The 26,429-nt window shown below is 37.9% G+C and overlaps 1 protein-coding gene across 2 annotated transcripts in view; it reads left to right on the top strand.

The window, feature by feature from the left end:
- Ubr1 (Ubr1 ubiquitin ligase) overlaps positions 1 to 26,429 on the top strand; it is a 221,061-nt gene that overhangs the window by 84,082 nt on the left and 110,550 nt on the right. For both annotated transcript variants that reach the window (XM_090381546.1, XM_090381547.1), the window contains exon 5: positions 9,369 to 9,636. In XM_090381546.1, coding sequence (XP_090237672.1) covers positions 9,369 to 9,636 — 268 coding nt within the window. The remainder of the gene's footprint in view (positions 1 to 9,368; positions 9,637 to 26,429) is intronic.

The raw sequence follows: 26,429 nt of genomic DNA, 5'->3' as shown, positions 1-26,429 counted from the left end.
ATCCTGTCCTAAAGCCAGCTTGCTCTTTCGGTTGATTCTCATCAAGTATTCTTTCTAATCTGTTAGTAATGACCCTTGTGAACAACTTATAGATGTGGGATAACAAGCTAATTGGTCTATAATTTCCAATTTCTGATTTATCTCCTTTCTTATGCAGCAAAACTATGATTGCATTATTCCACTGTTTAGGCGTCACACCTTTTCTAATGCACTTTGTGAAGAACCTTGCCAGTTTTTGTGTTATGTCTCTTCCTTCCAATTTTAACAACTCTACAGTAACTTCATCTTCCCCCAGGGCTTTCTGATTCTTCATTTTCTTCAATGCATGTTCTACCTCATCAGGAAGAATATCGGGCATGTCGTATGTGTTGCTACTTTGCAATCCATCTTCCTCACTGCTGGCATCATTCCCCTGCTCCTTGTATAATTCTCTATAGTAGTCTTATCTACTCTCTGTAATATCTACATATCTCTCTGTAATATGTAACCATTTAATTTGTTTGATTTGAAACTAATTAACTAAATAATTGAAATTCCAAAGATATAATGTGTAAAATTTCAGAAGACATATATGCAAGAGTTTTTGCAAATTGTAAGATCTGAAAAAAAAAAAACAAATAAGCATAAGGACAGTGTATATTGTTGCTTGTCAAGTGACACTGGGGAGGGGGCAATTTTACATTTGTATACCCTGTGTTGCAGTACAAACTCTGTAAAGGCCAGAGAAGGTGTAAGTTTTAGTGTTGGTTTGTTGTTCCTCCAGCCATTTAGCCTATGGGACCCCTTTGCCCTTTGGAGGCAGATTGGCTATAGTAGTGATTTCTTATTCCAATCTTATTCTTATTCAATCTCTGGCTGGTTGAATCTCCAGACTGTGCCCAAGCTTGCCAGAGATGGCCCCAGAGGGGGTGGGAACAGGATATTTTTATTGGGAGGGGGAGTGCATGGGTAATAGTTCAAGTGGTAGAGAAAAGGAGTTGAATATAAAGAAGGTGGATGATAGGAAGCCTTCCACCTGGAATTGGAAGTCAAAAGGATGGAGGGGTGATGGGGAACTGTCAGGTGCAGAAATGGATTTGTGGTGGTAGAGTCCACCAGGCAAAAATGTTTGGGGAGGTGGGGGAGGGAAATAGGGATTGTGGGGGGACCAAGGTCATAGGCCAGAGTGCCTTATGTGTGTGGTGGGGAAGAACAAACTATGGATGCACAGTGCCTCTCAGTATGCAATCCCACACTGGTCAGACTAGCTGAAGCAAGCATCAGCATAGCAGGGGATTTCCTGATGGGTTGCCTCCACTGCACAGGGAACTAGAGTTACCTGGGGCAGTTACTTTTAGGGATGTCTTCCCATCTACTCTGCCATTGCTGGTAGAGTGTGGTTGATATTCTTTTCCTTCCTTGTTTGTCAGCTTCAATATCTATTGTAATCCCTAAGATATTAGTTGGAATTCATTTCTTAAGTCATCTTAATTATTTCTTAGTTGCAGTGGGAGTGTCCCTGCCAGGACTTGCAGAGCAGTTGTACTGACACTGCAGCATGCCCTCGTGATGGTTAGGGGTATATTTCCATGTACGGAGTGTCATAAGTAATAACTGGATGGAAGATTAGCTTATAAATAAGAGCAAGTATCTTCCTTTTTAAATGTCAGTCATCATAGCTGATTCTAGCAATCATACCAGCATAGTTCCTAACCTTTTTTATCTAAGTTCACAGTGGGTATAAAGTTAACTAATTGTTCAATATTATATCTAGGTATTTCAATTCTGTAACTAAAGATGTTAGCTTGTGTGTATTTTCCCATTGCCAGAGGGTAGGTTGCTAGTTGGGCCTGCTGTGCTAAAACAGCCCAGATGTTAGTCTTTGCAATCAGGACACAGTTGTAAACAAAGGCGACCCTGTTAGTTGAGCTCATCCAGTTCCAGAAACAGGCACCCAGCACTGAACCCTGGGGCATCCTTTTTCACTCTTCTAGCAATGCACTGCTATCTGGTTTTGACTGAGACCTGTCTATCCCTGAGGTGATTTTGAATTATCTTTAAGTTTTGTGGTATTCCAGCACATTGCAATCTGCAAAGTATGCTAGCCACAACAATGCATCAAAAGCTCTTACAAAGTCAGTGGATATGGCCTGCTGTGATTACTGTTTTGACTAGGTAGTCCATGGCATCATCTCTGCAGCATCCCTGTTTAAACCCATTTTGTTTTTCTGATTGTAAATTGGCATTGAGATAGTGAGTTTGTAACCAGAATAAAATCAGCCTCTCCATTACCTTGCCCAAGACTGACAACAAGGCATTGGGCCTACATGATTTTGAATCTGTTTGTGGTTTTTCTGGATTCTTGAGTATTAATCTTATGTTAGCCTGTTTTCAATTGGTGGGGAAGATTCCCTTTTGTAAACAGTTGCATCCAGGTGGTGTGGATAGCTTTTAACTAGTTCTTTTACCATTTCTACTTCAATAAGATCATTTCCTGGACATTTGTTATTTTTAGTTTAATCTGGTTCTATGGATAGTTCCTCCAGGGTAAAAGGGATCTCAATCTCCAGATTTTGATAGTTGTTATTTTCAGTGCATGTAATTGACTGGTCTTCAGTAAGGGAGGAATTGTCATTTACTAGAAATAGTGCATCAAGAATGTTGCTGATGGTTCCTCCCAGGTGTTACTAGTCTGGCCAGCCTCAGTGTTTGTGGTATCTACCACATCACCTTTTGGCAGCTTGTTGGTAACAATATGGTAAACCACATCCCAGGAGTCAGCATTACCAGTGGTACCAACAAGTATTTGCCAGGAGTCTCTTTTTCTGTCTTATAAGGCTTGTATACTGATCTCCTTAAATTCCAGTATGTTTTTCTAAGCATGAGGACAGCAAGGGGTGTCATCGATACCATGAAATGCTATAAGTATTTTTGAATTTCTTGGTAACTGTAACGTCATCATGAATGTTTATGTACCAAATGGTTTTTTGCATCTTTTGTCATAGAACATAATATTCCTCTGAGTTGTGTGAATTATGCAGGTGCAATTCAGAAATGTTTCCCAATAAGTGAAATAGCAAAAAATACAGTTGTGGAAGAACAAAAACAATGGACATTGTTAAGCAATTACATGATTAGGGAAAGAAGAGGTAGTGATGGATGTGAAAATTAGGCCATTTTTGAATGTTACAGATGGCAGTAATCAAATTGATCCTTAGCTATATCCCATGGCAATGATCTTTCATAATAAAAAAATTGTTAAATGGAAAGCAGCTTGCCCTCAGTGTCAGCATTGAAAGGCGAGTCTACAGGGTACAATATTGGGCATCTTCTTTTTTGAAAAACCTGGAAAAAAAAGCATGTGAGATTCCTTTCTTTCGAGGAACTGTCTGATATTTAGTTTTGTTAATGTGCCGGTTATGGTAGGCCTAAAAACTGGAGTAGCAAGGGTATTAAAGGGAAGGAGATTGGACACTTTGTGGCAGTAAGCTATTCTTATCATGTTATTTATTTGTATGCTGAAAAGGGGACTGTATGCCTTCCTGTGAAAGTGGATTAATATTTGGTGGAAATTTAGTAGTGCATAATTTAGTAGTACTAAAGATGTGGCCTAACTATTTTTATAATTTCAACTTCAGTTGCCAATTCTCACCATTTTCCTAACAAGATCTAGAAAAATTAGGTTGATGGGCTGGGAAATGGTAATTGAAGTTTAACATTGACAAATGTAAGGATAGAGAAATTCTAAAATAACATACCAGCCGTGCAGTACCACACTCAGGGTAACGAAGAATAAAAGAGACCAGAAGGTAATTGTGCAGTCAAGCATAAAGTTCTCCAAGCAGTGCAGATGGGCTGCTAGGACAGCTCATAGGGTTTTGTCAATGATATATACAGGAATTTTGCAAGCAGGGATAAGGAAGTGATTATCCTTTTGTATAAGGCAATGGTAATTAAGCATCTGATGTTGACTAACTTTGGGAGTCTGAGTACATTTAGCTCCTCAGCTGTTTCAGTGTTGGGGAAGCCAACGATGCTTATGAGTGGCCCATTTCAGTGTTCAGTATTCACATATGTATACCTGTTTCTGAAGTGAGGGTGAAGGCAGATGCCTAATTTCACCATAAAATATTATCAAATAAACTGTGGTTTGTAGATAGTGGTTGCAGCATCATTGATATAGAGTAGGTGCTGTTTCATTCTCCTTCTTGAGGTGATAAATCACTTATGGAGGTATTCTGTGTGAGCATCAAATCTCAGCTTTGCACCAAAATAGATGCCGAGGTCCTTATGTTTGGTAAAAATTGGGATGAGAATGCTACAAACTGATTGTTGAATCACTATAAGTCACTGTTTGAGTGAATAAATCATTATTGCAGATTTATTTGGATTAAGATTTAACCCGAAATTCTGTAAGTAAGTTGAAAGTGCAGTCAAATTCTCAGTGATTGAAGAAGCTATTGCCATTGGATTTGCTGCAGGTAGGATTAAGGTAAGCAACTTTATATCATTAGCATAAATTATAATTTATGCCAATGATATATAAAGTTGCTTAATTCAATAATTATTGAATCGTCACGTGGACACGTAAAAGTCATAAGTATGACTGAGAATAGTAGACCAGAAAGGACTCCACCTTGTAGTACTCTGCAATGATCTTCCGGGTATAGTGGGACTTCTTTTTGAAGTGGACCCTTCTATTCTTCAATAAAAGATGTGAGGAAAGATGGTTAGTAAACATCTTAATTAGGTAAGCAAACCTATAGCCATAATTATGAGAGCATCATTGGATTCAGGGGAAGTCCCCATGGACTGGAGATGTGCAAATGTATTCCCAGTTCACAAAGGGGGATCAGAGAGTGACATGAGTAATTACATACCTGTTAGCTTAACTTCTGTTCCAGGGAAAATAATGGAGTCACTGGTTGAAGAAGTAATGCAGTTATACTTTGATTATAGCAGAGGTTTGTCAAGAGACAATCTTGTCTGACCAATTTGTGATGCAGTAACAAAAGAACTGGGTGGAAAAAATTATTTTGATATCATATATTTGGATTTCAGGAACACTTTTGATACTGTTGCACATAATAGAATGTACAAATTGGAGCAGTGTATCATTGAGGACAAGTTACTGCTATGGAAAAAGGGTTGGTTGAGTGGGAGAACACAGTTGTTATTAATAGATGCTTCTCATTGTGGACTAATGTTATCAGTGGACTACCTCAAGGTTCACTTTCATTGTTTGTCCCATTTTTGTTTTCTGTATTTCTGTATTCTATAATAACTGTATGGAACTTGCAAGAAGATCTAGAAAAATTACGCAATAGGGTTGAGAAATGGCATTTGAGGTTTAACATTGACAAATGCAAAGTACTACGTATGGGTAGCAGTAATCCCAGATTAATGTACTAACTCTGTGTTACTATACTCAGGATAGTGGAAAATGAAAAAGACCTGGGGGTAATTGTGCAGTCAGATATGATGTTCTCTGAGCATTGCAGTCAGGCTGCCAGGATAGCATGTGAGGTTTTGGCAATAATATACAGGAATTTTGCTAGCAGAGATAAGGAGGTGATTATTCCATTGTATAAGGTAATGGTCATGCTGCATCTTGATTAGTGTATACAGGTCTCCAGTCTTCATTTTAGGAAGTAGAGCTGCTCGGGCTAGTACAGAGAAGAGCAACAAAATTGGTGAGGGGAACAAAGGAGTGCTCTTACCAAGAAAGGCTTCAGTTCTTCAGCTTATAGTATCTGACACCTGTGAGGCTTTGAATGGATTGAACAAGCTCAGTGCTGATGTAATTCTCACCCTTGCTCAGACTACACACATGAGGGGCATAAATTCAAATTGAGAATGGATGATTGCAGAATAGATGTGTGGAATTTTGCCTTTAGCCAACTGGTAGTTGATTACTGGAACAAACTTCCATCTGATGTTGGTGAAGTGGATAACTTGAATAAATTGAAGGAAGAACTAGACAAACTCTTGGAGGGGGATGGATGAAATGGGAAAGGTGGTGTTTTTTTTTTGCTGATATAAGCTTGCTTTCTTGCATCATTTTTCACTACTAATGTGAGTCCTATTTATAGTGACAGTGTTAAATAACATATCTGTCAGAATTTTGCAACTTTTGGACATAGCAGAGATATTGGATCAGCTCATTGTACACAAACTTCATTTAACCCACAAAGACCAAAAATAATCTGCTCTGAAGTGTGGTGGTTGTTGTTGTTATTTGGTTTTTAGGAGCATTAGCAACTAAGGCCATATTGCTCCGAGGATATGCGGTGGTCATTCCTTGACCTTTCCGCATCCTCTGTATTTGGTGATCACGGGCTCGAACCCCGGTCTAATCAAGAAGCGTATGTGCTGTGCACTGCTGCTCCTGACCACCTGGCTATGGAGGCACCCTGAAGTGTAGGAATCTGAGGGCACTATTTATATGAACAGTGTCTGCTAAGTAGATAAGTTTTTTTTTCTGGGTGCTCAATATGAAGTGATTCACCACCATAAACAAATGTTATAATGTGTACTTCATTCCTTTTCCCAAGTATGATGACATATCATAGGAGGTCAACATATTGCTGACCTGTGACCATGCCCCTTAAAGAAAAATAACCAAGCGATGGCACCTCTGTAGCCAGGTGGGCAGGAGCAGCAGTGCATAGCACACGTTTCTTGACTAGACCGGGGTTCGAGCCCATGAACACCAAATACGGAGGATGCAGAAAGGTCAGGGAATGACCACCGCATATCCCGGAGCAATATGGCCTTAGTTGTTAATGCTCCTAAAAACCAAATAACAAACAAATAAAAACCAAGCTATGAACAATAAAACCAAATTGATGTAATTTTAATGTATGCATGTGGAGCTATCCTATTGCCCATGGAGTATGTAAATATCATTTGTACACTCCATGTATGCACAGATGAAATATACCGTTGGGTGTTTGTACACCAAAGTGTGCACATCAAAAATCTTGCTTTGTATACCTCCCATTGTTTTTCAATTTCATTCATGGTTAATGTTTCAGGTTGTCAGCTAGGGGTATTATCTAGGTTACTGGATAATACTCTACTGATAATATCCCTTATGCTTTATATAGCATTTTATGGTTAGGCAGTTCCTGGATAAATTAGAATACTGTGCATAAAATCTGTTCACAAATTTAACCCTATTTCAGACTGCATTTTTACAGTTAGTCTGTTTGGTTTTATAACTGGTAACTATCCTTGCACCATTACACACAAGATTAAAATTTTCTCAATGCACCAGGACCTCATCTTATGGAATGGTCGGTTATATTCCCAGTTTATGCGAGTACTATTATCAGTATCTCTTGCTTTTTATTCTTTATCTTTCTAATTTTTATATCCCACAATCTGTTAGAGTAAATTATTTGTGAGTGGGGTGTTATTTTTCTCAAATTTCTTTCACTTTTTGCTTATTTGGCAATTGCTTAAACTCCCATCCAATTCGTGGGTAGACTCTGATTGGTACATACTCATATAGTTTGCTATCTTTTTACATTAGCGTTAGTAGTAGTAGTAGGGGCATGTGATGCAAGAAAGCAAGCATATGAGCTTATGCAGCATCAGCCAAAAAAAAAAAAAAATCACACCATTCCCTCCAAATGCCTGTCCAGTTCCTCCTTAAATTTATTTAACCTATCAACTTCTGCAACAACAGATGGAAGTCTGTTCCAGCAATTAACCACCTGCTGGCTAAAGGCAAATTTCCACACATCTATTCTACATCTGTCCTTCCTCAATTTCAATTTATGTCCCCTTAGGTTCATAACCTGAACAAGCGGAAGAATACCATCAGCATTGAGCCTGCTTGAACCATTCAAAGCCTTATACACCTCAATCAGATCATCTCACAGGTGCCTGGTCTCCAGATGCTGTAACTTGCAGAACTTAAGCCTCTCTTGGTAAGAGCACTCCTTTGTTCCTCTCACCAATCTTGTTGCACTTCTCTGTACTCATTCTAGCAACTCTACATCCTTCCTAAAATGAGGCCTCCAGACCTGTACGCAGTACTTGGGGTTTGGCCTGGCCATTGCATTATACACAGGGATAATCACCTCCTCCTATATATCATTGACAAAACTCCATGAAATGCTCTGGCAGCCCATCTGCACTGCTCAGAGAACTTCATATCTGACTGCACAATTACCCCCAGGTCTTTTTCATTCTCCACCTCCCTAAATGTAATACTACACAGTTGATACATTTCTCTTGGGTTACTGCTACCCATATGTAGTACTTTGCATTTGTCAATGTTAAACTTCAGTTTCCACCTCTCAGCTCATCTGCCTGACTTTTCTAGATCCTGTTGCAGTAGCATACTGTCTTTATTGTCATTAAGAACCCTGCCAACGTTTGTATCATCTGCAAACTTGGACATTAAGCCTGATATACCTTCATTGATATCATCGATAAATACACAAAACAACAATGGGCCCAGCACCGAACCCTGGGGGTCTCCACTAATAACATTAGTCCACGAAGAGCAGCATCCATTGATTACCACTCTCTGCTGTCTCCCCTCAACCACCCTTTTATCCATTGTAGCAACTTACCCTTAATACCATACTGTTACAATTTGTACAGCAGTCTTCCATGTGCAACAGCATCAAAAGCTTTCCTGAACTCCAAGTATATGGTATCAAAATTTTTTTTTTTTTGCATCCATTTCCTTTGTGACCGCATCATAGTATCCAATCAAATTGGTCAGACAAGACTTCCCCTTAACAAACCCATGCTGTGTCTGAACTATTACTGCATTTTGGGCTAGCTGTTATTCTACTACTAAGCCGCTAAATTATTCAAGTGTGTTCTTGGCTGTAAATGATAGACAGCATAGAAACATAGTTACAGCTAATTATGGTGTGTGCATATTGAATGGGTCCTTGATAACATAACATTCAATGTATTCCATTAATAATTGGCTTTTGTGTCTATAACTTATTTAACAAACTATTGATAACATACCATTCAGTGTGTGTATGTATAACTTATTTATTTTATTTTTATTTTTCTGCAAGGTTTTAGCACATCAATTTGGCTCAGGGTGCACGTACCTGACTGCTCATCTCTCTGTTAGCTTGATACGTATTATACTTCTACATGTACATATTATACTCAATGATTTCTCTGTTGATTTCATTTACATATTTCTGTGTTACAGGTGGATATGATGTTTAGTTATTTCAATGGCATTAATCTAGTCTAATACATTACATTGCCTGTAGTGTGTGTGTTATTTGTATACCAAAAGTATTTGCAAGTAAAATTTTCTAATTTTACATTTAAGCAGAAAACTTCAGAATATTTTTTACAGTTTTCATTATTTTAAATATACTAAACTTCAAATATTATAGGTAATCCAAACATTGGGACGTGCAATAGGTTGCACTCAGAAGGAAGCCATAGAATATGCAACTACCATTGATAGAGAGGGGCGAAGTATTGTTAAATGCTCTTCTTTCAATGCTTGTAGTCATATACGCAGTCTTATTGAACGTATAACCTCTCGTCATGGGAGTCGTCCATTGAAAGTTGTTGTGATGAAAGCTGAAGTGATTGCCCATCAGACATATACCATGCGGCTTCTCAGCTGGCTGCAAAAAATTGTTGCTTTTGCTGAAGGTAAGACTGCCATAAACATATTAAATAATGTAAATATAAATTTTAGTAAATATTGTTTTTGCTTAATCACATATATCTTAAGCAGTGAGACTTAGCCTTGCTGAATTTCTTATGTAAACATTTTGTTTGTTATATACATTGTAATTTGATTCTGCAGCCAAGTCTATTTGCATTATTATAATGATTCATGTCATTTTATGGATATGGGGATGACTAGAATTTAAACCTTTATACCAAACAAATGCTAATATATTTTTTCCTTTATTTTCTGCTGCTTACTTCTCTTCATATCACAAATTGGCATTAGAAGCAAACCTTTTAACAGCATTAACTCATTTCATTAATTTAATGGTGTTCTTCAAAACTCAAATTGCTTTTATCTTTTGACAGATGTTTAAACTACCATATTGGTTGTGAAATCATTTTAATAATTTGTAAGCAGTATTAATGGAATGTTTATTTTATTTTATCTGTGTGTTCACAAACCTTTACACAACTAAAACATTGTATGAATAGAGTACATGATACAAACCTGAAACTGTGTTCAGGTAATAGAGGATATCTTCAGGTTATAATTGTAGGTGTTTGATATGGGTACCTTTAGTTATTTGCATGTTCCACCTATAATCGAATTCCTTCCATATTTAGCATAACATATCCCATTCAATGCAGCTGACACAAATGCAACAAGTTCCATAGTGGTTTCTGGCATAGGCAGAACATACACTGATTTTTCACAAATATATAGAGACAAATCTAAAAGAATGAGATCAGGGGATCATGGGGACCACAAAATTGGTCCTCTTCCCATCTTCTTCCAGGAAATTTGTGTTCAGTTATGCATGAACTTCTTTGTGATAATGTGGCAGAGCTCTGTCTGGTTGTAAAATTACATCTCCATGATTGTCATCCTGTAGTTGTAGCATAAGGGAATTCTTAGGCATGTACAGATACATAATGCCTGTGATGGTAACTTCTCCAAAGAAATAAGGTCTCTACACTTTGCAACAACTCAATGTGCAACAACTCAATGTGCAAAAACCCAAATTCTGCCATGATTGCAGTTATGCTTCCACCTACTGTTGTTTGCACGTTTTCCAGTTAGTGAATGAAATTTGAAGATATCCTCTATCACCTGTAAATGGTTTCAGATTTGTATCGTGTACCAGATTCACACAATAACATTTTAGTTTTGTAAAGAAGTTTTGTGGACACTGTATTTTAAAGTATTCATATATGATTTAAAAGGAAATTTTCTACTAGGATTGAAGATCACTTTGAATGGTTTAACCACCAGAATGTGATCAGAATTACTAAATGAAAGGTTTGTTGCTAACTGCCAGTTGTAGTATGCCATTTACGGTATTGTTATTAATGGAGAATCTCCATCCTTTGTTAATAATGTACAAATACATTATTAATAGGTGCCAAAACTAATAGTAAAGAGTTGAAAAGAAGTTCACACTCAGACCATTATGAAATACTGCTAGTCAAAACTTTCTAAACCTGTATAGAAGAAAGGAAGGAAAATACTAAAGTTTGCTTTTTTTTTATTTATAAAAAAATATATTAATATTATGAAACAGATAATGTTGAATAACAAAAGCTATGTAATGGAAACATCAAGGAAGTTTCCAGAAGAAAAATGTTATTTGAAGAATGCAAAGAAATAAATATTACTAAGGTAATAATATAATTGCATTCCAAAATAAGAATAATATAATACAGTAATCACTGAAGTGGATTATCTTAGGTAGTATAGGCAAGTTGCATGCTTGTCCATTATTATGTTAATTGTTGTTTGATATTCAGTCACAGTGGCCCTTCATAAAGGTATAATGGATCGCGCTTCTTTGGAGAGGCTTGTGTTCAGATCCTCTTGGAGACTTGTGTAAGCAGGGGGATTTTTTTAAAAAAAAATCCTCTGAAGAGGATTTTTTAGCTGATCTCGGGGTAGGATTCCCTTAACAAATAGTTTGGAGTTTTTCAGCCTGCACAACATGCAGATTGGTTCATGGGCACACACTTGTACACATGTAATACTTAACAAAAATCACATTTAGTGCAGGAAGGTTTTTAAAATGTTTCTCTGAAACAAGAGTGCATTTCAATTGCTGGTATTTACACATGAACTCACACAGACGGCCACTATGCATTGCATGCCATTTTCACATGGTCAACTCTTGAAATAAGCTGTCTGGGAGATGTGATCCTTGTATTATTACAGCCATGTTTGACTAGTTCTCTATGGTTTCTCTCTATTATTAGCCATTGACAGCTTCATGCTGAAGCAGCAAGTGTTCATGTATGACTATTATGCACTGTATAATTCTGTTATGAAGTGTCTGGATGAATTAGGCGGAAGCTTCCTTGTATATGCATTCCACACAAGAATACAGTTCATGATTTAGTAAATAAGCAGGTGTTATTATTGAACAGTAAACCAGAGCCTGGTAGGATTTTCCTCTAGAAAACATGTACTGTGCTCCATGTATCATTCCTTTCCAGATGCTATACTTTAGCACTTACGTAATTATCTATTTGAATAGCCTTTATAAATTGGAAAGATATTTGCACATCAACAGTCTACCTGGACCTCACCTGAGGTGCACTCATTATAATAATGGAGAATTAAAGTAGTGGAGAAATCAATTAACCGCCAACTCTTAAACTACCTAGAAACCATCCGTCTGATGATCGCCAGTATGGATTCTATCAGTGTCGATCCACTGGTAATATTCTGGCTTATGTTACTAATTTATGGACAAATTCAATGGAAAAGTTTGGTGAAACACAGGCAGTTGCTCTTGACATCTCAAAGGCTTACGAACATGTTTGGCATAAAGGCCTTCTAAACAAGCTTCCATCTTATGGTTTGGCAACTGTTTTTTTGTAATTGGTTATCCAGTTTTCTCTCTGATCGCTCACTGAGGGTGATGGTAGATGGCTCTGTCTTCTAACTTCTCCAATAATGCTGGTGTTACCCAAGGTTCAGTTCTTTCCCCCCACTCTTTTCCTCTTGTGTAGTAGTAGTAGTAGTAGTGGTGGTGGCATGTGGTGCAAGAAAGCGTGTGTATGAGCTTATGCAGCATCAGCCAAAAAAAAAAAAAAAAAAAAAATCACACCATTCCCTCCAAATGCCTGTCCAGTTCCTCGTTAAATTTATTCAACCTATCAACTTCCACAACGACTGGCTAAAGGCGAATTTCCGCACATCTATTCTACATCTGTCTTTACTTAATTTGAACTTATGCCCCCTTAGGTTCGTAATCTGAACAAGTGGAAGGATCCCATCAGAATTCAGCATGCTCAACCCATTCAAGGCCTTATACACCTCAATCAGATCACCACGCAGGTACCTAGTCTCCAGCCACTGCAATTTGCAGAACTTAAGCCTCTCTTGGTAAGAGGATCCCTTCATTCCCCTCACCAATCTTGTTGCCCTTCTCTGTACACGCTCAAGTAAATCTACATCCTTCCTAAAATGAGGCCTCCAGACCTGTACGCAGTACTCAAGGCATGGCCCGACCATTGCCTTATCCAGAGGGATAACCACCTCCTTTTCCCTGCTAGCAAAATTCCTATATATCATTGACAAAACCCCATGACCTGCCCTCGCCGCCTGTCTGCATTGTTCAGAAAACTTCATATCTGCCTGCACAATTACTCCCAGGTCTTTTTCATTTTCTACCACCTTAAGTGTAGTACCACACAGTTGGTACGTTTCTCTGGGGTTACTTCTACCCATATGCAGTACTTTGCATTTGTCAAGGTTAAACTTCAGTTGCCACTTCTTAGCCCATCTGCCCAAATTATCTAGATCCTGTTGCAGTAGCACACTGCCATTACTGTCATTAACAACCGTGCCGACCTTTGTATCATCTGCAAACTTCGACATTAAGCCTGATATACCTTCATCAATATCATTGATAAATAAACAAAACAACAGTGGACCCAACACCGAATCCTGTGGGACTCCACTAATAACATTAGTCCACGAAGAGCAGCACCCATTGATTACCACCCACTGTCTTCTCCCACTTAACCATCCTTTTATCCATTGTAGCAACTTACCCTTAATACCATTCTGCTCCAATTTGTACAATAGTCTTTCATGTGCAACAGTGTCAAAAGCTTTCCTGAAATCCAAATATATGATATCAAAATTATTTTTTGCATCCAGTTCCTTTGTAACCACATCATAATATACTATCAAATTTGTCAGACAAGACTTTCCCTTAACAAACCCATGCTGTGTCTGAATTATTGCTGCAGTCTTGTCTAGATGATCCTGAAATGCATCTTTAACCAGTGACTCCATTATTTTATCCGTAACAGAAGTTAAACTAACTGGTCTGTAATTACCCGTGTCATCCTTCGATCCCCCTTTGTGAATTGGGGATACATTTGCACATCTGCAGTCCGTGGGAACCTCCCCTGAGTCCAAGGATGCTCTCATAATTATGGCTAAGGGTTTGCTTAGTTGCTTTGCTGCCTCCTTTAATATAACTGGATAGATACTGTCCACCCCAGGTACCTTTCTTATGTTTAACTTCAACAATTTCTCCTCCACTTTGCTCTCAGTTATTACAAAATCATTAAGTATCCTGCTACAATTTGATAACCTTCTGCCATTTTCAAACCTTAATAATTCCTCATGTGTGAATGTAGATGCAAAATACTCATTCAGTTTGTTTGCTATCTGAGCAGGATCATCAACAGTCGAACCATTGATGTTAGGTGGACCAATCAGATTCATCCCTTTCCTTTTAGAGTTTATATAAGTAAAGAAATCCTTGCTGTTTTTCTTAGCATCTTTTGCCAAGGATTTCTCGTAATCTGCCTTCGCCTCCCTAACCTCCTTTGTGACCTGATTACAGACTAGCTTATATCTGCCATAGGCTTCCGAGTCGCTTGATAATTTATATGCATCCCATGCATTTTTCTTCTCTGTTACGAGTCTCATTAGTTCATTTGATAACCATTTAGGCCTAAACCTTGAACAGTATTTCTTAATAGGTATGAAACTTTTAGTAGCATCCACAATTAATTCCTTGAATGCTTCCCACTTAGAATTTACTGTTGGTAACATGGTCAGTTTATCCCACTGTACAGAATTTAAAAACTTTCTAAGACCACTGTACTCACCTTTACGGAAGCAAAAACCATTTCCTTTACCCCTGATGGTAATTATATCTTTAAGTAAATCCCACATCAGTACACTGTGATCACTGCCACCTAGTGGTTCCTTTATCTGCTAATTCTTAATACACGAATGATCACTGCTGATAACCAGATCAAGAGTATTACTCTCTCTCTCTCTCTCTCTCTCTCTCTCTCTCTGGTTGCCTCTCGAACATGCTGCTGCAGAAAACAATTATCCAATAAATCCACAAATGTCTGACTAGTGTTTCAGTGCCCAACCCATAAGTTCCAGTCAATATCTGGGAAGTTAAAATCCCCCATTACAAGACACTCTGATTTACTGGCCCACTCTATTTCTCTGTATAATTGTTCATTGTATTCATTTGAGTCATTAGGCCTATAACACACTCCTACTCTTATTTTTGCCTTCACAGTGCTTATGCCAAACCAAACTGACTCAACAGTGCACTGTTCATCTATATCAGCTGGGTGCACTTGTTTTGATTTTAGGTTTTTCTTAATTAACAGCATAACACCTCCTCCCTTTCTATCCTGTCTATGCTTTCTGTACACATTGTACTCCCCAAATTCCAGTTCTGCATTCCTTATATCTGTGTGACACCACATCTCTGCTATCCCAACAATATCGACCTTTGATGTCTTGACCAACACTTCAAATTCATCAAATTTATTTACTATACTTCTAGCATTGGTATACATGCTCCTATTCCTATTCACCCTAACACATCCCATATACCCACCTATTTCAGGATGACTGCCATCTGTCCCTGAATCCCCCAACACCCCTCGCTCCTGGTCACTACTTATTCTAATAGAAGTTGTGCAAGAATCGCCTTCACCTCTGCCTACGGCTACTGTTAAACTATTAGTCTTTGTATCCCCCCAAGCTTTTAGTTTTCCACCCACCTAACACTGCCTCGATAGCATCAGCAAATATTCTTACACCCTTTCTATTTAAGTGTATCCCATTCCCTGTAGAAGCAGTCTCTCCTGTTAACAAGTACAGACCAGGCTGAAAAAAATTCTACCCCTTGAGCCTTGCACAACCTTTCCAGGGCCGAATTGATCGACAAGGCTCTCATCATATACTCCCTCCTATCGTGTCTGGGCAGAATTGCAGACACTTTCAAATTCAACCCTAATTCTCGGCTTTTGTTTAACAGTGACCTGTACTTGTTAAGTAATTCTGCCGGTCTCCTACTCTTAATATCATTTGTGCCAACGTGTACAACTATATCACCTTTTGTGCCCTTAAAAGATGATATCCGCTCTACAATATCATCAACCTTTGCCCCTGGCAGACATACCCTGGTCCTGTTCCGCCTATCCTTTTTACAAAGCATGTTACCTGTTTCCCTGACAATAGAGTCACCAACAACTACTAGTTCCTGTGGGACCAGTGCATTCTGCCTTGGGGGTTGCTACTGTGTTGCGTGATGACCAAGTGCAAGCTCTGGCGTTGATGTGGGCAGCTGAGAGCTTGATGGGCCCCTCAATTTAGATCTTTCGAGGGCATCCACCCTGTCCTTCAAACTCTCATATAGGCCCATAACGCTGAGTTGTCGCCTGATTTCCTTATTAATGACTTTCTTCCATTGACTGGAAATCCTGTCCATAGTTTTGCCGATGATAGCACATTGCATTCCACTTTACATTTTGTGAAACCTTGTCCTGCTCAATCAGCTTTAACTTCTCGAATATCCGCTACCAATTCCTTAAATGCCGATCTCCAGGTAATTCTCCAGTGGGAGCAAAGACAACTTAGTTGATTTCAATTCTTCTAAAACTCAGTCTTGTCTTATATCTCGCAAAAAGGATTCTTCTGCTCCTATGCTTATCTTTGGTGACACTCCAATTTCTAGGCAAAATGATATATCTCTTTTGGGGATTATCCTGACTTCTAATCTCTCTCTCTCTTGGCACAAGCACATTACAAATATTGCTTTCTCTGCATCTAAAAAACTTGGTTTTCTCTTTCATTCTCGGCATTACTTTTCTTCCAAACAGCTGTTCACTCTGTGCAAATTGCAAATCCGCCCTACCATGGAATATTGTTCCCACATCTGGGGCGGTGTCCCCAAAACCTCTCTCAGGCTTCTAGATTCCATTCAAAAGAGAGCAGTTAGGTTAATTAATGACTCCTCTTTAACAGAGTCTGTCCACTCACTGTCTCATAGACGTACTGTTTCTGCTGCATGCCTTTTCTACAGATACTTCCACGGGCACTGTTCTTCTGAATTGGCTTCAATAATTCCCGCTCTCTCTCTCTTTCAAAACAGTCTGAACCCGTACCACCACCAGCCAACATCCGTTTACTATCCAACTTCAAACTCACAGAACCAACTTTTCATCTTCCTCGTTTATTCATTCAACTGCCGTTTTCTGGAACAACATTCCTTCGTACGTATTTCCTGAGAATTACAGTCTACAGAAGTTCAAGTCTAATGTCAACAAATATCTTCTTTCATCTTCTCAACCTCCAACCCAAGCATGGAACTAAGTACTATAGGTTCTAATACCTCTTGTGTTTGGGGTTTTCATTAAAAAAAAAAAAAAAAAAATAGCAAGGATTTTGTAATCTATCTTGCTGCTTTCTTTAGTAATGGATAAATCCCATCAGCATCTCTCATTCATTTTTCACATTCAAGCACGAGATATTTTCTCTTTCAATCCACTTTCGCACAATCATCTAATTCCTGAAGCCTGTTATATGGGTTAATAATACTATCAGATTTTGCGATTATCACATTTTCCTTCTTTACAAATGTCCTTTCAAAGTCTGTGTCAGCATGATGTTTGTTTATGGGTTGTACAGAATAAGGGCAACATGGCCATAATGCACCTTACTATGGTAAACTTCAGTGCACTGTTTTTACCAATATGAATTTCTACTGAAGTTTAGAGTGCACTGTAGAGTTATATCCATTTGAGAAAAGTAAAGATTTTGTCCAAATGTGAGATATCTTCTAGGATGTGAGCAATACTCAGTGTCCATTGTTGAAAATCAGGCAAAGAGAGTTTGTTGCGTGCTCACTGTTGTAAATGGGGCAATCTATAAGTATATGCCAGACAGTAAGATTGCTGTTGCAGTTTGTGCACTGTGGTGTTGTGTGTGTGTGGCCTATACATAATCAGGCTGACTTGTTCATCTTGGTTCTCACATATACTGGATTTCCGCAGTTTGAGATATTTTGTTATACTGATATACTGATCTCTCTGTTTTTTTTATACTGATCTCTTTATACTCTGGCAGAGTCAAGCCAATAACTTGTTATTGGCTTGACTCTGCCAGATGTCCAAGACATTGCTACTTTACAGTGAACTTGCAATCATAAGTGGTTATCATTCTTCAGGGTTGTATAGCTTGGATAGTACTAATGGAGAGTGCTATCTGTATATACAAAACACTGCAGTACGGTTGTTGAGTGTGTGTAATTTAAGGCTATGTGGATAGCACAGAGTTCTGCAGTATAGCTGCTACATTCAGTAGGGAGTTTCTTGGCTATGGTATTGTTGAGAAATAATGCTGCTGCACCAACATGACTGTCAGTTTTAGACCCATCTGTGTAGATTGGTATATACTCTGAGTGCTAAGTTCTCAGTGGCATGAATTTGCAGTATGTTCTGTTGGGACAAGGTGGTTCTCCCTCCCTCCCTCCCTCCCAAGCTGTGAATGAAAGGTTGTGCAGTGGTATATGTTACGTCCAAAGTGCGATTGTATGAGAGGTGGCAGTAGCTGTATCTTACTAAAGTCAAGTTGCCAGTCAGCCAGCAGTGAGCGTATCTACCTATAAACCCACCAGCATATCCCATTTGCCACATTTGTAGATGGATAAGCTCTGTAAAGGTTTCCCCATTTAAGAGAATAAAGTCCATTTCAAGTGGGGTGGTTTGGCTGCCCTTTGAGTTTTGCTGCATAGTTTAATTAATGCATTTGTCTGTGTAGATATAAGGAGATATCATGTGCTTCAGCATATAGGCTCTGAATGGGCGATGTACGGTATGCCCCCAGTACAAGATGAAGAGTATTGTGGTGTACAGGATTAAGCCAACATAACTTGCATGGTGTAGCAGACCTATAGGCGCGTAGCACACGCTTCTTGATTAGACCGGGGTTCGAGCCCGTCACCACCAAATACGGAGGATGCGGAAAGGTCAGGGAATGACCACCGCACCGGAGCAATATGGCCTTAGTTGCTAATGCTCCTAAAAACCAAATAACAACAACAATAACAACCTATAGGCTACAGAACCATAGTTTAGACATGACCATGTTAATGCATGTTACAAGCATAGTAGCATGTAACGTTCGGCTCCCCATGTTGTGCCTGAAACCAGTTGTGCAAATATTAGCAATTGGCATTCACTGTTCTTTCAGAGCTACATCATAAAAACCTCTTTGTACCTTAAAACCTCCATTTAGCTTTTTAAGGCAAATAATCCTGAGCACTTTTATAAGTTCAAGTAATGTAAGTTTTTGGCTAAATATCACACCAAGAAAGCAGATGCGAGGGACCAATGGGATATTTGATTTTCTAGTTGAAGTTCCAGGTGTGGATGTAAGCCATGCTTCCTACAGAAGTGTATCCCAAATCATCTTTTGGTGCGAGAGGCAAAATCCATTGTTTTGGGACCATTTAATTATTTTGTTGATGGTACCTTGCAACTGTCTTTCTACCATTTGCATTTTAAGAGAAGCAAGAAATACTGAAGTCATTGGTATACAGGGTAGTGGATATTGTTTGTGGCGTGTCATGTTTTGTTGAATTCATTATTATATTAAAGAGGATGGCACTTAGCACTGATCCTTGTGACCCCTCTTCCTGGATAAAATTTGAAGATAAGTGGTTGTGACCTCTCTAACTTGAAATGAGCAGTGTTGTAGGAAGTTTCTAACAACTGCTGGGATTATGCAGACATCTGCTACAGCTGTGATCTCATATTGTACAGGTTTCACATTATATCTATCTCCAAGCCTTGTAAAAGGCTTTTTCAATGTCAAAGAGGACCATAGCAAGATGTTCTTTTTGTACAAAGGCATCATGGATGTTTATTTCTGTCTTAATAAAAAGTGGGTCAAGAGTGGATGTGCTTTCATGAGAGCTGCATTTCACTGAGTTTAGGAGGTCATTTCAAGCTAGAAACCAGGATAGGCAGACATTGATAATTTTTTCCGTGATCTTGCTCATACAGCTGGTGATTGCAACAGGTCAGTAATGTTGCGGGAATGTTTTCCTGGTTTTGGAAATGCCAAAGCATAAGCATGATTCCATTTGCCTGGGAAAATGGTGTTTTTTTTTTGTTTTTTTTTAATATTCTGTTGTAGAGAAGTAAGTGTCTTGAGGTCTGGTTCAGTAAGTCGTTCTATCATGATATAATGCATTGTTTCCCAAATTGGGGTCGGCAAAATGTTCAGAAGGGGTATTGAGTGATATATATGTGCAGGAGTCCGCAAACTTGATTTTAATTTTTGAGTTTTGAAGGGGTCCGTAGTAGATCTCAGTAGTTTGGGAGCCACTGATATAATATATTCCGTTGTCCTTGCTGCACTGAGTTTGGTGGTGGCTAGGGTATGGTGCAACTCTGACATTGTGAAGGGGAGATTGTATGCTGCACTGGATGCTAAGTATTTTCCAGCTTGTGCTTTGTATGCCTGAAAATATAATATAAAGTATCTGTATGATGAATGATGCACCTGGAATGTTAGTTCAACTCCATGTTTCGCTGTGGTGATAGAGGATATGCCTATAGGTATAAAAACAAAAGTAAACATGAAAGAAACAATTTCAGGTTAAATTAGGGATTTAAATTGAAGGAAATTTTGTTTAGAGTTAGATTTACTTTGAAAATGGGGGAACTATTTAGAGATAGATAACCTGAAATAGTTAACCACACAACTGTTTTGCAAGGAAAGGAATTATACAGAGAATTGCACAATCTTAAACAAATTGTTACACAAACTGTTAGCATCAAAAGAAATTATACAGAAAATTTACAAAATTATACAGATGCAAAATATACAGAATTATACAAATATACAAATAAATTATACAAAGAAATTATTACATATTCAGGGGAAAAAAGGGGGAAGGGAAATAACCATTAAAGGTAATAAATGTCCAATTAGTTCAAGACACGAACAGGTGTTCAACACAGTAAATTTTACAAGATCACAAATTATGTTATTGTCCATGAGATTTCATAACATTCAAGTTATGATTAGAATTAAATAAGCAATTAATGTGGTAATGATCATACTTTACCATAAAATCTAAAGAAAACAAAGGTGTTATTTGAATATAAACTTAATCACTATTCACAAAATATGCACATGTTAATGAAATGTCAAATTTCATGGTTAAAAAAAAAATTATGGAGCAAACAGTTGAGATGAATGTTACAGCTTATACAATTTGTGATACCAGGCTATAGCAATAAGTAAGTCTTTGGATACTTAAAATTAAGAATTTAACAAATTTAGGGTAGAAGCTTGTTAAGTTCTGATAGAAATTGGAAATTATGAATGAATTTAAGAAGGTTAAGTATAGGTGTAGATCGATAAATACAAAATAGGTTTATAATTCAGACAATAACTGTCATCTTTTAAGAAATCTTGAGAGTGAGAAATTCTGAAAGGACTGAAAGAAAGTAGGAGAGGAAACGAAGACACATTCCTGCCCCGGAGTAACAGGACCAGTGTCAGACAGTAACTGTGACCAAAATTCATTATAAATAGGGCAAAAGAAAGGAACATGGGTAAAATCTTCAACGGAATTGGAAAATGGAAATAGGCAAGCTTAAATTTAAGGAACCGTGTCCTGTTAAAAGAAAGCTAGAAAACATGCTAGGAGAAAACCATTTACGAGCATTTTTATTAACAAATGTAACTTCTGTAATAAATAATTTTATAATTAAACCTTTTTGGGAATCTGACTAGCAAAGTTGCCAGCGTTCATGAAGAATTTATAAAATTCGTTTTCTTGTTTAGAACTGGAGGATACGTCAATTTGAATTCTGCAGTGAGGCCTTTACAAATGAAGTAAGAAAGTCCACGGTAAGTTAAATATAAGTCTAAAGGTAGTGAGCCAGATAGAACTTGTAGGGCAGAAGTATAGACAGTTCTATATGCCCTAACTAGTACTAGGAAGAAACTGCACTGGATCAAACCAAGCTTGGACTGACGTGTAATCAATTTTGTGCATCTAAACCGGGCTACAGCAGCATAAGTGGTAATTGGTAAAACAACAGCTTTGTATAGTGTATGCAAAATCTTATGGTTCAGACCTCAGTCCTGATGGGAAATGCAAACAGTTTCAAAGACAAATTTTCTCACTTTGATTCAGATGGAGAAGAAAGGTAAGGTGACTATCAAGGAGTAATCCAAGGAATTTTTGTTGTAGTTACAAAAGGGAGAGATTTACCAACGTAACCTTAGCAGATCTATCTTAAAAATAATTCCTAATAAGATTGTATAGGTTAGCAGGGCAGGTCAGAGTTCTAAGACATTCGAGGGTGCTATCCCACCAAAAAGAGTCAAAGGTACCCTCGAAGTTGATAAAAATTTTCTATTCATTAGTTAGGTTCAGAAGAATAACAAGGGCATTTTCAGCACCAACTCCAGAACAAAAACCATGTTGATTACTAGAATAGCTGTTTGTGTCCTGACGCAAAGCCAGGATTCTATATGAGATTAAACATTCTAGGATCTTGCCAAAATTAGATAACAAAGCAATGGTCTGTAAGACCGGGGAAGATTAGGAGACTTGCTAGGTTTCAACAGAATTCTTAAGATGGCAGATTTCCAGGTATTTGGGAAAACACTGTTGTAGACATTTGTTATATAAATTTAGAAGAACATTTGGACAGCAGGAGTGAAGTTTCATCAGGAAAGATAGTTGTAGAATAGATGTGTGGAAATTTGCCTTTAGCCAGCGGGTGGTTAATTGTTGGAACAAACTTCCATCTGTTGTTGTGGAAGTTTGATAGCCTAAATAAATTCTAGGAGAAACTGGACAGATTTTTAGAGGGAATAGATGTGTGAAATTTTTTTTTTTTTTTTGGCTGATGCTACATAAGCTCATACACTTGCATCACATGCCTCCGTTACTACTACTACTATTACTCCCTGTGTGCCTGAAAATGTGGCGCATGTGATGTAGCTGAAATTTCCATGAATGATTTACCTAGAGTGTTTGCAATCTCTTTTCGTTTTGTAATATCATAGCCACTGACAATGAGCATGGGAAGGTTGATGTGTGGGTGTTTTGTGTACATTTGTTGTATTTTGGCCCATATTGTTTGGGATTTTGTTCTTGTAATTGTGGAAACAAAATGCTTCATTTTTGCTGGTCTGCCTAACACTTTTTGCCTTTGCCCTTGCCTATTGAAAGCAAATGAGATTTGCTGTTGTTGGAAACTTCATGAAGATTTTCCATATTCTGTTCTTCTCTTTTTTTAGCTCCACTGAATTCATTATTCTACTGCACCATAATATTTGGTTGGATATGTATTTTACTACCAAGTTTATGGATGTTTATTGGACCTGCTTTTCTTCTGGTACCTGCTTGTATATATTCCATTTAGATTTGGAATCAGTTAGCAATTTGGTAAGAAAAGTGGGGAATGCTGGTTTTAGTATGGCATGTCACAGGGAAATGATCACTGCCCATTGGATTGCTGTGAATAGTCCATCTAAATAGAGGATATATGGTTGCTGAGCATAGAGACATCAGTAGATGAAGTAGATGCTGTAGGAAGATGGTGCTCCATTACTGAAAGTTGTCAGATTGTGTTGATCAAGTTTTCAATAGTTTGTCCAGGTTTTGATTTGCCCATAATGGATGGTGACTGTTGAGGTGCCCTAGGATGCAGTAGGGTTTTGGAAAGTTGTACCAGTAATTCTTCTAAGTTAGCATTGCTTATATTTTGATTAGGGGCAAGTATACTGAGACTATAGTTAAATTGACGTTAATGTTGACTTGTGCAGAAACTGCCTTGAGGTTTGTTTTTAGTGAGATTGGTTTCGGGGGTATCTGAGATTTCATTATTATTAACTGTGTGAGAGTATTAGGGTTGAGTGCAACATAATCTTGCTGATGTATTATGTAGTTCCAAAAGGAAGCAGTTATAAGTGGTGTTAGATTAGTTTCCTGTGGCAGTGGGGTCATATATTTGAAAGTAAATCTCAGGTGTCAGTCAAATTACTAAGATAGCCTCTACAGTTTCACTATAAGAAGGTAAGCATTATTTGGATTTAGTTGAACTCTCGATTTGTTTTAAAGGGGCTGAAGGTTTATATTGCTCATGCTTACCTTTCCCCTTCTTTGGAAAATAAGGTTTCCCTGTATTCACCTACTCCTCAGTGAAGAGTTCTAAAATGTGGTCATCTTGATGTGAACTATATTCCAAGTCCATGCAGTCTGTTTGGTTTGAGTCAGGAATAGTAGATACTGTAGCATTCTGCTGTGGAATAGCATCTGGTTGTACTGTAATTGCTGTATTTATAGTTTTGCTTTGTTTTGTTTGCTTGTCATTTGGTTTGTTGGTGCGGCAGCCAATAGTGACCTTGCCCATTCAGCCAGTGATTTGCTTAGTGGTATGGTTACCTCTGTTTGGATAGCAATTTATATATGTTTTGTGGATATGCCTAAGTAACCACAACTAACCAACCAACATATGCCTAATATATGGAGCTGGTAAGGATATTTTGGCCTCTTGGTGGGTTACATTGTGTTCAGTTTTGTATCAAATGGGATATTCCTTGTTCAATATTTCCAAAGGGGATACACCTTGGAATACACCGGACGTGCTTCTTTGCAGTTAGGACAGTTGGATGTTGGGGCTGTGTAGTCAGTACTAGTGTGTGTAGTGGATCCATATATGGCACAGGCATCTTCCTGAACTTCTGGAACTTGTAGCATTGTAAGGGGTTTGGGATGTAGGGTTTAGCTTGGCAGTTAAGGTAACTTGCTTTGATCATTATTAGTGGTTTGGGATTGTCAAATGTAACGATTATATTCCAAGTGGGAACTAGTATATAGTCCTTCTTTGTCATAATTTGCCTTAAGTTGATGACTCCTTGATCTCATGGTTCTTGTTTCAGTTCTTCGTCTGACAGATTGATGAAGTTCCATTCAGCAATGACATCTCTTGATGTGTTTAGGGGAGACTTGTGGTGAAATGGTAACAGAAGTTCTGCGGAATATTTTTAGTTTTTGTAGTTGCTCCAACTGTTCAACAGTCTGAGCAACTACAAAAACCACTAAGTCTTCTGATCTTAAATGATGAACTGTCTTGGGAGTACGTATTGTGCCTTCTAGGCATTTCTGCACTGCAGATGGAGAGAGTTTTTCAATCGGTTGTTCTCGAGTTAAGTGAATAATTTAATAATGCTGGAGTTTGGATTCTGTCCATGTCATTCCTTTGATGTTTTGCTGAAACAGAACAAGACTCCTCTTGTTTTGGTCTGGTCATGGTTTGTTCTGTGTACCCAGTGGATTTCTAGGTTTTGGCAACTGTTTGTTTGTTTGTTTTTACTTTTTACCTGGAAAGGGGCCTCTTCCCCTTCAGGTTGCCGGCCCCACCACGTGGAGACAGGAGCAGTGCGTGCCACCTTGGCAACCAAGCAGTAGCTGGTTAGTATTTAGAATATACATATAAAAATTTTAAAAAATAGGTTACTTTTCCTCCTGATTTCTTTACTGAAGATTATTTAACTGTAATGCTGAAAACAAGGAAATGATTTTATTTCTTCAAGAGAGGGCACAAATTCACTGACAAAGACACTTGATCACAAAACAGCTTGGAACCTTGGGCCATTGGCATGATTGGTTTCTCCTCCCTCTCCCATCCCTAAGTAAATGTTAAATGTGTTTCAATTCATAGTGTTCAATGTCACTTAACTTATATTCATCCTATGTAACTTTGTTTTCTCTTTCTCATCCAAAAGTTTAGTGATTGTTCATTTTGATGTAGGCATTGAACAGTAACACTTTTGAGATATGAAAAGAATTAGTTGCTTATTTAAATTTTTTCTTATTTAGCATTTTTATATGTTACATTCACTAACTGTTCCCACTGAATAAAATTCAAATAATGCCTAAGGCGATCATAATTTCCCTTGTAAAAATTAACTCTTTTCCTTTTCCCTTGACGAACTTACCATATATTCTAGCATACAGTTCACCCTTTGAAGCACTAAAAATTCAGCTATAATTTTAAGATTGAGTTTACACCAGGTACAAAATGCTAGTCTTGAATTAGAGATACGTGCTTTAGTATTAGAAAGACATAAATATATTGGTTAATTGTTAATTTACATGAATATATATTTTTTCATACCTCGTAAAATGAGATTTTTTTCATCAGATGAAAACATTTCATTGAATTCATCAGTAACCCGTTTAAAGGTTACTTTTCGAGATCTCAAAAAGTAACCTTTAAATCCAAAAACAACTCCTGATAAATTCTCTTAAAACTCAAAAGGTTACTTTTCAAGGTAGCCTTTTGAGATTTTCAATATAACAAACACTTCCATATTCAGGCATTGTTTACAGAGAAAGTAATTTGCAGTACAGTACTAAACCGGTGGAAGGACTGGCTTTGTTATTTGTTACCAAGCAAACCTT

This window comes from Mastigoproctus giganteus, chromosome 9 (genome assembly GCF_048544385.1).
Source record: "Mastigoproctus giganteus isolate SK-2022 chromosome 9, ASM4854438v1, whole genome shotgun sequence".
Lineage (NCBI taxonomy): Eukaryota > Metazoa > Arthropoda > Arachnida > Uropygi > Thelyphonidae > Mastigoproctus > Mastigoproctus giganteus.
Note: the sequence above shows the minus strand (reverse complement) of the source record. Positions and strands in the feature narration are given on the sequence as shown.